Here is a 17,437-nt window from a genome sequence, read left to right on the forward strand (position 1 = left end):
GCCCACTAAGTTCATGGTCTTCCCCACTCCTTTTGGGGGACTTGATTCTGCAGTGTTCTTTTCTCATTCTTGAATGTTATGGACTCATCTTCCTCAAGGTTGCACTTAGCTAATTGCTTTTCTGCCATGTTAGATGCAGGACTTCTACTTGAGGCTCTAAGTCTCCCGAGGCTCTCTCTGGTTTGAACCACACACCACCAGTAAACTTATATGGGGTTTTATCACCGTCCACTCCTCACCCTGAAAGGGTCCTAGTTCTAGGAAGGGCAGAGTATGGGGTCGCTGGGACCTAAGCCATCCGCTTACTCTCCATCTCCCTCTCAGTCTCCACTCTACCCTTTCCTCCACTAACCCGTTAATCCAAGATAACTTCCCAGATGACAGAGGGTGCATCCCTGCATGGGGCAGTGGAGGATCGGCTGGCCATTATTCTCCCTGAAAGTGGAAATAAAAGTCACTCAGTCAGGTCCAACTCTTTGTGACTCCATGAATTATACAGTCCATGGAATTCTCCAGGCCAGAATACTGAAGTGGGTAGCCTTTCCCTTCTTCAGGAGATCTTCCCAACCCAGGGATCGAACCCAGGTCTCCCACATTGTGGGCAGATTCTTTACCAGCTGAACTCTAAGGAAAGCCTCAGAATACTGGAGTGGGTAGCCTATTCCTTCTCCAGGGGATCTTCCCGACCCAGGAGTCAAACTGGGGTCTCCGACATTGCAGGCAAATTCTTAATCAACTGAGCTATCAAGGAAGCCCATTATTCTCCCTAAGTGATCATATTTGTCAAAGATTGATAAAGTCTAATTTGAAGGCAAAAAGTAAAGAAAGTGCATCTTTGTCATTTTTCCTCTCTGCATAGTTTATCTTCAGGGCAGATCATGTGCTGTTTTCTTAATGGTAGGATTCTTGCCTGGAGAATCCCAAGGACGGGGGAGCCTGGTGGGCTGCCCTCTATGGGGTCACACACAGTCGGACACGACTGAAGCGACTTAGCGGCAGTAGCAGCAGCAGGGATAGGTGATGAGTACAATTAAACTCAGGTTAATAAATAGGCAGACCTCTTGCTTAATACCTTGCAATTTTCTCCCACTGTAGTTGCAGTGAATACAGATACAGCGCTTAACACATAGTATGTTTAATAATGTGAACCTGTGCTTCATAAGATTGAAAATATCAGCTGGGGTTGTGTGAGAAGTAGACACACGTAAGGCTAATAAAGATTATTAGAGGTGCAACTTCTCACTTGATATCTGAGTGACTACTGGATCTGCCCTCAAACTGCTTCTCTTACAGTCTTCCTAGCTCTTTAATCGGAGAAGGCAATGGCACCCCACTCCAGTACTCTTGCCTGGAGAATCCCAGGGACGGGGGAGCCTGGTGGGCTGCCGTCTATGGGGTCGCACAGAGTCGGACACGACTGAAGTGACTTAGCAGCAGCAGCAGCAGCTCTTTAATGGAGGCAGTCCTTCCAAATGCTTAAGTGAAGAATCTTCGTGTCTTCCTTAACTAACCCCTCTCTTTCACTCCACATCCAATTTGTCAGCAGATCCTATTGGCTTTGCCTTCAGAACACATCCAGATCCTGCTTGCTTCTTATATGTCTTTCTGCTGCCACTCTCATCCAAGCCATGTCATCTTTCCCCTTGTTAATTGCAGTATTCTACTAGGTGGGCTTCCTGTTTCTACCCTTAAGCCTTGTGAAATCAGTTCTCCACTCAGCATCTAGGGTCATCCAGTGAAAACAGGGGTCAGCTTGTAGTAGTCCTGTTCAAAATGACTTCTCATCTAACTCAGAGGAAAAGCCAGATCTTTATTCTGACCTGCATGGCTTTATCCATTTGCCCCAGCTCATCACCTTTACTTCCCTGACCTCTCGTCCTGGTACTTCCCTCCCCTTCTGCTCACTCAGCTTTAGCTACCTTAGCCTCCTTGCCCTGCTTCAAACATGCCAGCCTTTGTTTGCTTCAGGGAGTCTCTTCTAGTTCTTACTTTCAATAGCTGCTTGGCTCATGCCTTCTTTTCCTTTGGATTTTTGTTTAAGCATTACCTTCTCAACAAGGCCTTCCTTGGTAATCTTTATTATTAAAAAATTTTTTTAGTTATTTATTTTTGGCTGTGCTGGGTCTTTGTTGCTGCGTGGACTTTCTCTAATTGCAGCGAGTGGAGGCTACTCCCTAGTTGCAGTGCACAGGCTTCTCATTGCAGTGGCTTTTATTGTTGAGAAGCCCGGGCTCTAGGCGCATAGGCTCGGTAGTTGAGGTGCACTGGCTTAGCTGCTCAGTGGCATGTAGAATCTTGCTGGATCAGGAATCAAACCCATGTGCACTGCATTGGCAGGTGGATTCTTAACCACTGTACCACCAGGGAAGTCCCTTGACAAGCTTTAGAAAATGAATTTCTTTCCCCTGTTCCCTCCTCTCTCCCTCTTCTGCAATCCATTTTTCTCTATAGTGTTTATTGCCACCATTTAAGATTTACATTAGATTTTTTTTTCATGTCTTCACATTAGAATAGGAGCCCCACAAGGCAATGATTTCTTACTTACTGTCTTGTTGACTACAAAATTTCAAGCTCCAAGATGAATGTCTGACACATGGTAGGCCTTCAATAAATATTTGTTGAATGGATAGATGAATGAACAAGCGAAAACTGCCAGACTACATGGATTTATCTCATAACAAGTAGGAAGTAGATGAGTTTTTGAGCAGTGGTCACGTTGATGCAAATGTATTATGAGGTTTCCTATGATATAAAGGTCCAGGTTGTATTGGAAGAATGAGAAAACAGTGGTTTGGAGATTAGTTAGGAAAAGGCAAAGGTCTAAATTGGAATGGTAATAATGGGGGTGAGGAGTTGTTGGTTGTGTGAGAAACTCGGAGGAAGAGTCTAATGTCTGGGGTAACAACAGTGGAGGGCATTGGAGAGGACATGGAGTTGTAAGAGACGTAGCAGAATTTTAAAAAAAAGCACTTTGAGAGAGAAAAAGGGAGATACTTTTAGTTTTTAATTTTTTCAGCAACTTTTGAGAAAACGTGTGTAACATAAAATTTATCATTTTATCCATTTTACTGTTCACTGGAATTATATACATTTATATTGTTGTGCAGCCATCATCCCTGTCCATCTCTAGAACATTTTTGTCTTCCCATAATGAAACCCTGAACCCATTAAACAATAACTCCTCATTCTCCTCATTCCTCCCCCACCCTGGTCCTTGGCAACCACCATTCTACTTTCTGTCTCTCTAAATTTGTCGGTTCTAGGTACTGCATGTAAATGGAATCATATGGTATCTATTCTTTTGTGTCTGTTTTATTTTATATAGGATAATGTCTTTAAGGTTCATCCATGTTGTACCATGTGTAAGGATTTCATTCTTTTTATGGCTAAATATTCCACTGTATGTCTTTACTACGCTTTGTTTATCCCCTTCGTTTGTTGATGGGCGTGAGGATGTTTTTACTTCCTGGCTACTGTGAATGATGTTACAATGAACACTGATGTACAAGTACCAGTTTCAGTCCTTGTTTTCACTTCTTTTGGTTATGTACTCAGAAGTGGAATTGCTGGAATTGTGTAATATTTTAAGGAACCACCCTTCGGAACTTTGGTTTTAGACAGACTATGTTTGCAGTGGTGGAAAGTCTAGCAGTTAGGATTGAAGTGCCAGTGAAAGCAACTGCAGCTGGAGATTTCAATTCAAGGAACTTGACAGACAGCCTTAAGAGCTGAAGAGGAGGGAGAGTGAATTAGTTGAGAGAAGGGAAAGAAAAGAGTCAAGCCAAGGACTGCATCTTAGGAGAGCAGGAGCTACCAGAGCTAGTCAATGAGACAGAAAAAGAACGATCGGAGTTAGGAACAGAATCCAGAGTACTGATACACACTTAGTTCCAACTCATCCATATTCACTGAGAGCTCTTACAAGAACTTCCTTTCAGATGCATAAGCTTCTGTTTAAGTATGACATTACTTTCAAGGGTTTGGGTGTTGTAGGTCATAGATTATTACTGAGTGTTGAATTTCTGAGACAGATTCTTTTCAAAAAGTTTCATGAAGCACCTAAAAAAAGCAGAGGATTTCTGTATTTCTTATCTGACTGTTCTCCGTTTTGCATTAATAATTTCATAGTCACTTTTCTTTACCCTTTTATTGAAGTGTGACATACCTTACCCTAAGAGAACAAATGTAGACAACTTGATGGATTCTCAGATGTTGTATTATATGTACCTGAGTATCTAACATCCAGATTAAGAAACAGAATATCTCCTTTACCCGGTGGTTCCCTCACACCCCTGCACACTCACCCACTGTACCCATTATCTTGATTTCTAACACCGTAGATCTGTTGTATTTGTTTTGAACTTATAAAAATAGAATGTTATTCTTTGTGTCTGACTTCTTTCATTACTATTATGTTTGTGGAATTCATCCATGCAATTGTGTGTTGTGTAGTATATATTCCACTGTGTCCTTTACACAATTTACTTATTCATTCTCACATTGATAGGCATTTAGATAGCTTCCAGTTTGGGGCTATTATGAATAGTACCACTGTGAACATCACAGGTTCTTTTTAAAACAGGAATTTTGCATGTTATGTTCACCCTTTAAAGATGCCATTGCTTTTTTCATTTAAGTTCCTTTTCTCCTAAGTGCCTTCCCACCCTGCCTAATTATCTTCTTTGTTAATACAAAGTGCCTGAACATTAGTTTTGAAAATAAAAAGTACCACACGAAATTAAGTTTCTTAAAAAGTGTATGTCCTTGCATTAAAAGTTTCTTTTTTAAAGCATTTATTTTAATTTTTCTCAACTATCCCGATTATGAGTCTTAAATGCATACTGTACCTGTCAAAATTTTTCATCTCTTAATGGGATGAATTGTTCAACCTTGAGGCAAATATTTTAATTTTTGGCACCATGATGAGTTAGAGAAAAATAATAGCTCTCATATTCTTAATGCAGGTTTGTTACAAACTTATAATTTACGTAGCTGTAAAAGGAGATTGAGAATTAGTGAAAAGTGCATTGTGATATTTTATGTCATTTTTCTCTTTGGGTTACAAACTGCTTTGGTGTAAAATCGACATTGCAAATTCAAAGTTGATGAAAATTTTATCATTCTGGCTATTTCAGAATTGAGTTTAAATTGGCTATGTTTAATAAAGATACATACATAATATATTTTATATATTTGTATGGATATATATGTCCATATATATATTTGTTTACCTACCTGTCCATCTTCCTGTCTATTCATCCATCCATCCACCCATCTATCTGTTGACATGCTCACTGGAACATTCTTTACAGAAAGAACAATAGAAGACCACGAGCTGGTGATTGAAGTGCTATCTAACTGGGGAATGGAAGAAGAAAATAAGCTATACTTTAGAAAAAATTATGCCAAATATGAATTCTTTAAAAACCCAATGGTAAGTGAAATCCCAATTAATAGTTATGGAAAATAAATGAGTTTAGTTAAATTTTATTTTATTTTATGTGAGGAAAAAGTACACTATAGATAAAGTACAATTCTGTACTTGTTAAATTGTAGGTAAGAATTCTAGTCCTTTAAACTTACAGTCGACATGCTCACAGAAGTTCATATACAGAGTTTTGGGGAACTGTTGCTTTCTTTTATTGCCTTTTAAGAAAAAAAAAACTACATTTGATTTGGGAAATGAATTATTAGATATGTCCCAAGCAGGTTCCAAGATACTATGGTTTAAGTCTTTTGCAGAACTTAGGAAATTAAGAAAAATTCTAAAGGAAAAACAGATTTATGTTTGTTAGGAGTGTTGAAACTTAACCAGAAGTTTAGATTGACAAGCATCTTGCTGTTCCAAATTATTTTGTTTTCAGTGCAATAATTACTGAGCTAAGAAGAAATGAGATAAATACCAGTCCATTATCTAGTAAATACTACTTTCATTATAGTTCTTTTTAAAAGAAAATAAATGTATGTCACATACTAATGAAGACTAGTGATCTAGAGAAGTCAGAATAGCCTCTGGGCTCATTATTTTAAATTGTTTTTGTCTCTGCAGCTGTAGCATATTTTTACACTAAGTTTTGGATAATTGGATTGAAATGATATACTTAATGAAAAATATATGATACACACCATAATAGAATATTTTCAAACCCAGAAAGGCCTCTTACGTTCTCTTTATTTGAACCTATTAATAGAAACATAATGGGATGATCTTTGATGAATAAAATTAGAGTCCTAATAAAAACTAAATAGAATTTAAAAGGAAACTGTTTTCTTGTTGTGAATCTTTATTAAAAGCAAGAAATTTAAAAGTCATCATTAAAGACATATGATTTAGTGCTCATTTTTGGTTTATCTAATTTTTTTTAATTTAAATAAGGCTATAGATTTATTTTGTAGACTTAGAGTAGTGGTTCTCAACTGAGAGTGATTGATAATGATGTCTGAAGACCTTTTTGGTTGTCATACTGAGGGGAAGGGGGGCTGCTAGTGGGAGGCCAGGGATGCTCTAAGCATTCTGCAATGCACAGAACAGTCCCCCCAGTACAGTGTTATTAAACAATGTTAATAGAGCTACTATTCAAAAACCCTGTCCTAGAGGAAGTATGCTGCTGCTAAGTCTCTTCAGTCGTGTCCCCGACTCTGTGCGATCCCATAGACGGCAGCCCATGAGGCTCCCCCACCCCTGAGATTCTCCAGGCAAGAACACTGGAGTGGGTTGCCATTTCCTTCTCCAGGAAATGAAAGGAAGTATAGTGGCATGTAATTTTCCAAACTTGCCTGATCATAAAAGTTTCTTGGGGGAGGGGATAGTGCTTATTAAAAAAACAGGACCAGATCTACCCTGACCTACTGATCAGACACTCCAGGATTGAGGCCTGGGAATTCCTATTTTAAACAGCTTTTCTGGGTGAATTTTATGATTAAACAGGTTTGGGAAAACAGTAGGTAGAAAAAACTGTCCTTTTAGCAACCTGATCCTCTAGTCAAGTCCTGGCTCCTTTATAATGTGGCTGTGACCTTGGGTAGATACTCTACTTCTGTGAGCCTTGAGTTTATAAAAGAGTCCTTCAGTACCTGCTAGAGTGGTTGCAGGACTCTGGGACAAGGCATGGGAGCTCACACACGAGCAGTCTGAGGGCAGTGTTTTGTAACTGGAGGTACACGGGTCTTCATGTGTCGGCACTCCCTAAGAGTGTCTGCCTCATGTAAGGTACCTGTGTATTGGTTAGATTCAGGGACTGGCATTTTAAAAAGTGCTTTGGGTGAATTTTCAAAACACTGATTTAAGAGCTTTTGCTTTAGATTACTCTGTTGGTCATAGTTCCGTCTTTTCTGGCATGGCTTTTGGGAGAATGTAACATGTATTTTTTCGTTAGTATTTTTTTCCAGAGCATATGGTGTCTTTTGCAACTGAAACCAATGGTGAAATATCCCCCACACAGATTTTGCAGGTAAAATATATTTTCAATAAAGTATGTAAGTAATAAATAATAAAGGGAAACTGTAAGGTCCATATTTATTTATTTATCGAATTTTATAAGTAGATATAAAATTGCATTTTTATGCAATTGCATCTTGCATTTCAATGCCCCCCTTTTTTTTTTACTTTATGAGACTAAAAATTCTCTGTTTTTATTGAAGTATAGTTGATTTACAGTGTTCTGTTAGTTTCATGTGTACAGCAAAGTGATTCAGTTATACATACGTATATATCTATTTTTTCAGATTCTTTTATAGGCTATTACAAAATATTGAGTATAGGTCCTTGTAGGTCTTTATTAGTTACCTATTTTATATATAGTAGTATGTATATGTTGTTTCCAAAGTCTTAATTTATCCTCTGCTTTCCCCTTTGGTAACCATAAGTTTGTTTTCTATGTCTGTGGATCTGTTTCTGTTTTGTATATAAGTTCATTTATATAATTTTTTTTTAGGATTATACATATAAGCAATATTATATGTTATTCATCTTTCTCTGGCTTACTTCACTTTTTAGTATGAAAATCTCTAGGTCCATTCATGTTGCTTAAAATGGCATTATTTCATTCTTTTTATGGCTGAATAATATTCCATATTCATTATGTAAATATATCACATCTTTATTCATTCATCTGTCAATGGACATTTAGGTTGCTTCCATGTCTTGGCTATTGTAAATAGCGCATCCATGAACATTGGGAGGCATGTGTCTTTGCCAATTATGCTTTTCTCTGGATATATGCCTAAGAATGGGCTTACAAGATCATATTTTTAGATCTATTTTTAGTTTTTTTAAGGAATCTTCATACTGTTCTCCATAATGGCTGTACCAATTTGCATTCCTATTAACAGTGTAGGAGGGTCCCCTTTTCTCCACACACTCTCCAGCATTTATTATTTGTATACTTTTTAATGATGGCCATTCTGACCAGTGTGAGGTGATACCTCATTGTAGATTTGATTTACATTTCTCTAATAATAAGCAATGCTGAGTACCTTTTCATGTGCCATCTGTATATCTTCTTTGGAGAAATGGCTATTCAGTCAGATCCATATTTATACATGTCCAGATTTTGGATGTTATGTCTTAAATTACTAATTTTTGATGGAGATAAAGTTGGAAAAGATTAGGAAAAAACAAAATCTAGATAAAGAGTTCCCTAAGTCAATAAAGACCCCATCACTATATTATTCTTTCCAGTTTTGGACAATTGTCAAAGGATTTTAAGTGTATCACAAAAGGAAATTTGCAGAGTTTTGCTCTGTGACATATTTAAAGGATATGTTAGTGTTTGAAAAAGTCAAAATTTCCAGTAAATTGTAGACCCTTTACAAACAGATATTTGTTATTAACTTTATAATAAATGCCTTTAATCCTGTTTGTGATAAAATATTTAGCAATTCAATGAAATACTATCTATGATGGAAATACCTGATTGAAATATGAAATGGCTGAGTTAAGAATACTAAGTATTTAACATTTCCTTAGTTTTGCATCTGTTGGGCATTTCTTCCAAACTGGCTATGGCTTTACGTGACCATTTTCCCAAGACATTTGCATTACAATAAAAGGTTTCAGATATTTTATGTTTGATACTATACTTGTTAACAGGTTAATGGTAAGCAGTGTCTTTATAATGGTCGCTGTTTGATTTAAACAGCAGGCATCCTCGAATCCACTCAATATTCTCTCATCTTTAATGAGGAAAACTTTTAATAGTTCCAGCATAGATATTACTTTGAATATATTGATATTTGAATATATTGGTAAATACACTGAGGATCACAGATTTCTTTTCTGTGGGCTTTTTATTTTTAATAGGTTGTATTTCATTTTTTGCTTCAAAATATTTTGGACATATGATTGGTGTCAAGATTTCTCCAAAAGCTAGTGGGTTTTCACAGACACCCCATGGAATTAGGGTGAATTGCAGCGGAGGTAGTGCCCCAGGACCCCCACTCTCATGCCTCTTTTAATACTTTGCATTTGGATTATGAGAGAGTGGTGGGTTGGAGTTCTTCTGCCTCCTTTCCCAAATTCTCCTATAATTTAGTTATACTGCTTTAATGTTAGATTAAAAAACAAGAAAAATCAGAACTTTGGAATCAGATAGTCCTGTATGTGCCCCTGACCTCTTCTCTCCACTGAGGCAATATTTCCACTTTTTAAAACGTTCCTTCTTTTTCTAGTGTGACCTCTGTGACTCCCTTTTTAAAATTTAATTGGTTTGGTTTAATAACTTGGAAAGCACTCAAACTAAAAAACCTACTTCCCTGTTTTGCATGTCAATTAATTAATATCTGTGGCTCATTAAATTAAAACTTTTTTTTAATTTACTTAAAAAACATTATCTACTCTCGGTATTTCCCTGAATAGCCTTTTAAAAATATGTCACGTTGTTTTAGATAATGCTTTCTTTTAGTTTTAGTTTTTCTATTTTGCATTAGTTTATTCATAGAGGTTTCTATTTTCTTCTTTTAATGAGACACTAATGCATTTCCACTGTCTTAACTAAGGATGCTGAGCACAGCTACTCAGAGCTAGTCCTTTTCATTCTCCATTTCCTGACTGACACATGCCCTCTGTCTCAGCTACTTTTCACTGGGTAGTAAACTAGGCCAAACTGTAATGGCTTAAGTATCCACTCACGTTTTGTCAAAAGTTTTGTAGGTCAGGATTTGGAAAGGGCTTAGCTGGATGGTTTTCTGAGGCAGATTGACTCCCAAAGGGGTTATGGATCCACTTCTAAAGTGGCTTTTCACTGTATGTGCCTGGTATTGCTTGGCACCTCTCCCTCTCTCTTTCTCACCTCTCCCCAGCCCTACATGATGTCTCATCCTCTAGAGCTTTTCCAGTTGCTTTGTGCTTCTCACTATACAGCCATCTCAGGGTAGTCCAGTTTCTTACATGACAGCTAGCTTCCAAGAGTTAATGAGTGAAAGCCATCAGGCTAGTTAAGGGACAGAGAGTTAGAATCAGCAGTGTGCCCCTCCCACCACATCCTTTTGATCAGAGCAGCCACAAGCGTTGCCCAGATTCAAGGGGGTGGAGAAACTTCATTTCTTGGTTCAGTAGCAGGGTAACACTTGCAGAAGAGCTACTGTTGCAGTTCTCTTTGGAAAACACAACCTGCCATACCCACCCACAACTGAGAACCATAGAGGACGAAGAAGAGATTATTTGCTTTACCTTCATTGAGGAGATGAATTTGGCTCAATTTCTTTATTCACTGAATAATGGAAGTCTGGATCGTGGTCTTACTTAGACTGTAATGAAGTTGAAGTTGATAGGTCAATCTATAATCTCGAGGGAAATCACCGAAAGGGATGAAAAGATACTCTGGTTTCTCTCCAGATCTTATAAATCTTTCACCTTTTATTAAAGAATGAGATGAAAAGTATCAAGATGAAGTTGAACTTTTCAAATGGACATTGAAATAGCTTATAATTTTGGTGTTTGACTAAGTACTGATCACTCAGAATATATATTTTGTGAGCATATTTCCATTTGGAACTTGCCTGAGGGTTTCAGAAGACTGATTTATTTTCTGTGTATATATATCCCCATTTCCATAGTGGTGTATAAGTGGTGTAAGTCCTGTTTGAAGGTGCACATTTCTATTTGAAGTATAAAGCTACAGTATCATTGATTCAGAAACTATATCAGAGTGTCTAATTTTTCTTCCAGATGTTTCTAAGTTCAAGCACATATCCTGAAATCCATGGCTTCTTACATGCAAAAGAACAGGGAAAGAAGTCCTGGAAAAAGATTTATTTCCTTTTAAGAAGATCCGGTTTATATTTTTCTACTAAAGGGACATCAAAGGTAAATTGTAATGATATATTATGATATATGATCAATGATATATTATGAATTATATGGAAGTTGTAAGTTAAAATGGACTTTACTTTGTTTTATTTATTATTTTATTACATGGTATTGATATTTGGTTTTTTTTTTTAAGATTCCAAACATTTGCCATAACCTGTTTAAAAACTAATTATTCAGCTTTATTTTCCACTAGTTTCAATATACATCCTTTGATGGAATTTGGATGCTCTTGTTTCAGTATCACATTCCTTGCTCATTTTTCCCCCACTCTGAATCCGCCCTCGTTTTTCTTATCAAGGCTGGGGTTTTGAAGCCCATCAGAGTTCACATCTTTTCTTTTTACCCAGGTTCATATTACTGACCTGTTGATGTTGAGCAGTTAATAACACTTAGCTGAGTCTGTAACTGCTTATTAATTGCTTTGTGTGTGTCAGTTTTGCCTCCTCACCTAGACTGTAAATTCCTAGAGGAAGTTGTGTTATGATCAGGTGGATGTATGTGTTTGTGTGTTTGTGTATGCATACCTATCTATGTATACAGTTACACAGACATGGCTGTGCTGATGTTCCTACACACACACACAATCACATATGCGTATAATTGCCTTAGTGCTAGCACTAGGTAGACTGTTTCTATGGAGCCTAGTAGTTGCCGACTACACCATATGCCTGCATTCTGTGTCTTGATATTTTATGCAATGCATAGATTCCTTTTAAGTAAAACTACTTTTGAGAGTTTTCATGAGAGTTTAATTCTATGTTCATGCCTCTGTTTTGTCACTGACAACATTGTTGCTTTTTGATGGGTAATCTGTCATTTTTCTCTGGCTCGTTTTCAAATTTTATTATCATCTTCGGTATTTAGTCATTTCCTGGCATATTTCTTGGTATGTTCAAATATATTCTGCTAAACCTGGCTTGATTCTCAACATACACACTCAGTCTGCAAATTCTTGTTTTTCTTATATGCTGAAGATGTTCATTATTTATTTCTCATTTTCAATATTTGATCCTTTACATTGTAGTACTGTTTTCTGTCTTGGCTAGTCCTGGCTCTAGGTTTCCCTTTGTTTGTGGCTGCCTCCAGTCTCTGCCTCTCTCTTCATACCATCTTCTCCTTTCTCTGTGTGTCTCTGATAAGGACACTTGTCATGGATTTAGAGCCCACCCAGATAATCTAGGAAGATCTCATCTTTAGATCCTTAACTTAATTACATCTGCAAAGACCCCTTTGCAAAAAAAAAAGGAGGTCACATTCACAGTTTCTTCAGGTTAGGACACGGACAGATCTTTTAATTTTGGGTGAAGACTGAAATGATCAGGTTGTAAGAAGATTAGTATGGCCATAGGAAGCTTAAAAAATCAACTAGAGAGACAGAAAAATGAAGAGGGGAAGGGAGCAGGGGAGATGGGGGTGGGTAGTTAGCAGGGAAGGGAGAAAGAATGATTGATTGAGTTGAGGTACAGATGCTGATTAGTGCTAATTAGATGATCATTTCATTAATCAAGGATGGAGGTGATGAGATCTAACCTAGGATGAGCAGTGGAGAGAGAAGAAAGGGGTGGATGTAAGATCAAATGGCAAATGGCCAAGCTTTGTTGACAGTTGATATGAAAGAAGAGGAAGCACTTAATGTTCTTAGAGAAGGACACGAAAGGAAAATAAATAGAAAATGATGAAATAAACAGGAATAGGAGATTTGTTTCAAGGTCACCATCTTAGAAGAAAGACAATGATCTTAGTTCAAGATATATTGCATTGATGATGAAGCATCAAATGGAAATGCCCAGAACACAGCTAATGATGGAGACTAGATATTTGGGCAGTGGTCCTAACAGGAGTTACAGAGTTGCAAAGAAGTAATGATACCATATTTTCCCCCATTTTTCTTGCATGGTTTCCTGGCTTCCCTGAAACACAGTTTTCCTTTGTTGCTACTCACACGCTTGTGCATGAAGATTTGCAGGTGTTTGTGTGTGTGTGTGTGTGTTTCTTTAAGATTTAAGTGGTAGAATATTTCATGGAATAGAGCTCCACTTAGTAACCCATTCCTTCACAGAAATCTTTTATGTTTGTTTATAAGTATATATAGTTTGACTACTAGTATTCTGAGCCACCAGGGAAGCCCCATTCTATCTTATAGATGCATTTAACTTTTCTTGAGGATTTAAACCGAGTTCTCAAATTTTTATATTGTAGATAATGTTAGGATGAATAATTACCCATTTTTGTAATTAAGATTTTAGATTTTTCCTTAACCTTTGTAATGAACGTTCTCTTTTCCCAGTGTTCCTAATGTATGAAGTAATATATGAAGTTAGTTTTAAACAAATGTGTGTTGGGTCACCTTTTTACTTTTAACATGGGAGAAAAATAGATTCTAAATCCAGGGACCGTGTTTCTTTCACTGTCTTTCCAGTGATTCTTCACTGGAAGATATGATAGTATCTCCTCAGTTCCTGAATTCTTTAATTGGTTTCTCATGAACATCCACTGCCCATTATCTTTTTCTTTCACCTGGCTCCTTTCTTTTCCTACTGATTGCATAATAAGACAGCTCTTATTCCATCTGTTGGAGCCATGATCTTATCCTTGCCATGGTTCCCCCTTGGCTGGGTGGCATTACAAGTATCAAACCTCTATCCTCAGGTCATACTTTAGCTCTCCTCAGCATGGTGTCTGACTTTGCTGGGCATCATACATAACAGCCTTCTTTCTGTTGTTTATTAGCTAAGTCGTGTCCAACTCTTAAACAAGGAAATGGCAACCCACTCCAGTATTCTTGCCTGGAGAATGGACAGAGGGGCCTGGGGGTTGTGGGGGGCTGTAGTCCATGGGGTCGCAAAGAGTTGGACACAACTGAAGTAACTTAACACGCAGCACGCACGTCCAACTCTTTGAGACCCCATGGACTGTAGCCCGCCAGGCTCCTCTGACTATGGGATTTCCCAGGCAAGAATACTGAAGTGGGTTGCCATTTCCTCCTCCAGGGGATCTTCCCAACCCAGGGATTGAACCTGCATGTCCTGCATTGCAGTAGATTGTTTACCTCTGAACCACCAGGGAAGCCCGGTCTTCTCTCTAGCCTGTGCTTAATAAGCATGTGTTCTGTAGTTTATACATGAAAATGATTTTACCTTCTCCCTCAGAAAAGGAATTCCATATATTAGATAACCCCAAGGATTATGACTTTGATACAAATCATGTAGGTTGTCTAAAGTCTAATATGGCATACCTGCCTGGCAAAGTGACCATTTCCTTCCCTTTTTCTATGAGAAGGGTCTTGTTTATTTTACTTTGTGAAGATGTAGGCTGCACAGGAGTTGCATAAACACTTTTGCAAGCCTTGGAGGAATGGCTGTGACTTACATTTACAGAGAAATATCTAAGTACCCTGCTGTCCACCTCCCCCCTTATGTACACGTGTGCATGCATAGCTTTGCTAACCATGCCAGCTCAGCCTGCAGTCTAATAGTGTTGTAAACCTTGATATGTCTGCACTTCAGTTCAGTTCAGTCGCTCAGTCATGTCCAACTCTTTGCTACCCCATGGACTGCAGCACGTCAGGCCTCCCTGTCCATCACCAACTCCTGAAGTTTACTCATACTCATGTCCATTGAGTCAGTGATACCATCCAAACTAGTGGAAAAAAACTCAAGAGAAGAAGCTGATCATGCCTCTTATGGCCTTCCAGTATTTCTTGAGTTGCCTTTTTCTCGCATCCAAAGGACTCAGCTACATTGACTTCTACAGTATCAGTGGGCAGGAATGGTTTTATTCCATCTTGATAGAAATCAGACATTTTTATGAGCAAAGTTTCTATCAAGGAATAAAGTTTTAAAGGCCATGCCAGTGAGAGTACCTTTCTCCCTCCTCCTCCTCCCTTCTCCCAGGACCCTAGATTGGGTCTCTAACAATTTTCTTTTCTGCTGCATTCTTCCATGGAGTTGGGAACTATATTCATTCATTGGGTTAAAGTGCCTAAAGAACAGTGACACATAGAGAAACAGTTGCATACAACAGAAACTCTTGATGGGATAGCCAGCCTACTGTCCAATGACTGAATTTTTTTGGATTTGGATTTGAATGGGTTGCTCAAATTGCTGAATGTTCTGCTTTGTCTTTCAGTGCATACAATCACTTGAGTTCTTGTTAAACTATAGATTTTGGTTTTGAATCAGCAGATCTGGGGTGGGCCCTGAGATTTTCCATTTTTAATAAACTCCCAGATGCTGATGATACTGCTGGTCTGAGACTGCTAGTAGCAAGATTTTAAAGAACAAGTGCATTTTGCTCAGTTTTGATTATACATTCAACCCCAGAATTAAGCATTTCTCCAAGTTATTAACCTATCACAGAAGAGTATGACCCAGATTTCCCATGACCAACTCTAAATCTCATGGCTTTCCCAGAGAAAAAATAGCCCTTCACGATTCCATTTTGCCTTGAAAATCATACAATTCCATCGCCAGGTAATCTCCCTGCATTTATCTGTACAGGCTCCCTTGCTTTTATAAAAGAAGGGGGTCGTGCTGCCTCCCTCATTGCTTGCTGTGGTGTTTGAGGCAGTACACAAACATGAGGAGTGATCGTTTCTCAATGCAGCAGGGAGCTTCATCTGTTTCTTTTTTCTTTCTTTTCTTTTACTGCTGCAGAAGCTTAAACCACCCTTTTTCCCTTTGAGGAACTACCATTGTTTGAAACCCAGATAAAGAAACATTTTCAAAAGCTGTTCTTTGCTCTCTTTCTTCTTTCCCTCAGATTCCTTGAAGTGATGGTTAAAGCGAGTCATTTTGCCTGTGGCGGATTCATTTCGATATTTGGCAAAACCAATACAATAGTGTAAAGTTTAAAAATAAAATAAAATTTAAAAAAATAAATAAATATGGAGATATATTTTTGGTATATTGGAAGTTAAATTGTAAACAGGTCACCTCTTCTTAAATTAAATAATCTCATATCCAGCTCCTGGTTATCTAAGGATATGGTGACTTAGTTTTCCTCTCCTTTTGTTTCTATGGTATTATTTGAGATAATGTTTACCAAGGTATAAATTACATAATATAATAGAAATACAAAAGGTAGTGTAAAATATATGTACCCATTTCAACACACACATGTATATTTTTTTAAGGAACCACGGCATTTGCAGTTTTTCAGCGAATTTGGCAATAGTGATATTTATGTGTCACTGGCAGGCAAAAAAAAACACGGAGCACCGACTAACTATGGATTCTGCTTTAAGGTACAGGCTTAATATTTTGCTAGATGAATAAAGCAAGCCTCAGCCTTTTAGGTAAGCTTGAGTTTCTTTTAATTTCTTTTAAAAAGAGACAGCTTTCTCTTATATATAGGAGAATTTTAGTGGCTTTTATTTCAACAGGTGTTACCTTCAAGATATGCATTAACGATAAACAATGTGCTGTGGCCTTCTAGCCTAACAAAGCGGGAGGGCCCCGAGACCTGAAAATGCTCTGTGCAGAAGAAGAGCAGAGTAGGACGTGCTGGGTGACTGCGATTAGATTGCTTAAGGTAATCTCGATGCAGGCGTGAATTTCTATTAAATGCTGGGAGTACCATCAAAGTTTGAAAATGGCTGTATATCAAAACTCAGAAGACTCACTCTGAATTCGTGTGGTTTTGTGAGGAAAAAGAAAAATAACCACTACCATATTTATGTATTTTATTTTTTATCTAAAAGATAAACATTTCCAGAGTAGAGTGGAATAACCTAATGCATTTATCTTGTGTGTGTGGAGTCTTCCATTTTTAGAAATGTTCTGATTTTTGTTTTTTGGTAAGACTGTTACATATATAGTCAGTAAAACTGACTGAAATTTCCCGTCCCTTACTTAGTCTGCATTTTAGAAACATTGTCATCAATTCTAAGTAAAGTGTATTTTAAAATGTGCCCACCTGGATATGTTTAATGTGTTGTTTTATGTTTTATTTAAGTATTGTGTGAATTGCTTTTTAGTTTAATGAAAATTATTTTAAAAATTTTACTATAGCTGTATTATTCAAATATTCACCTTTGTGCTAAGTAAGAATTCTAGCTTCCATAAGCAAAATTTTTTGGCAAACATTTTGACAAGGAGTAAGAATGTTCTGAAATTAGGTAGGGAA

At 37.6% G+C, this 17,437-nt stretch overlaps 1 protein-coding gene across 4 annotated transcripts in view; it reads left to right on the plus strand.

Moving 5' to 3' along the window:
• The window catches only part of GRB14 (growth factor receptor bound protein 14), a 128,612-nt gene that overhangs the window by 94,111 nt on the left and 17,064 nt on the right, over window positions 1-17,437 (plus strand). For all 4 annotated transcript variants that reach the window (XR_003514062.1, XM_027559090.1, XM_027559096.1 and 1 more), the window contains 5 exons: window positions 5,313-5,434; window positions 7,377-7,451; window positions 11,168-11,305; window positions 16,446-16,556; window positions 16,748-16,843. Coding sequence is in view for 3 of the 4 variants with exons in the window: in XM_027559090.1 (XP_027414891.1) it covers window positions 5,313-5,434; window positions 7,377-7,451; window positions 11,168-11,305; window positions 16,446-16,556; window positions 16,748-16,843 (542 nt within the window). In the remaining variant the exon portion in view is untranslated. The remainder of the gene's footprint in view (window positions 1-5,312; window positions 5,435-7,376; window positions 7,452-11,167; window positions 11,306-16,445; window positions 16,557-16,747; window positions 16,844-17,437) is intronic.

This window comes from Bos indicus x Bos taurus, chromosome 2 (genome assembly GCF_003369695.1).
Source record: "Bos indicus x Bos taurus breed Angus x Brahman F1 hybrid chromosome 2, Bos_hybrid_MaternalHap_v2.0, whole genome shotgun sequence".
NCBI lineage: Eukaryota > Metazoa > Chordata > Mammalia > Artiodactyla > Bovidae > Bos > Bos indicus x Bos taurus.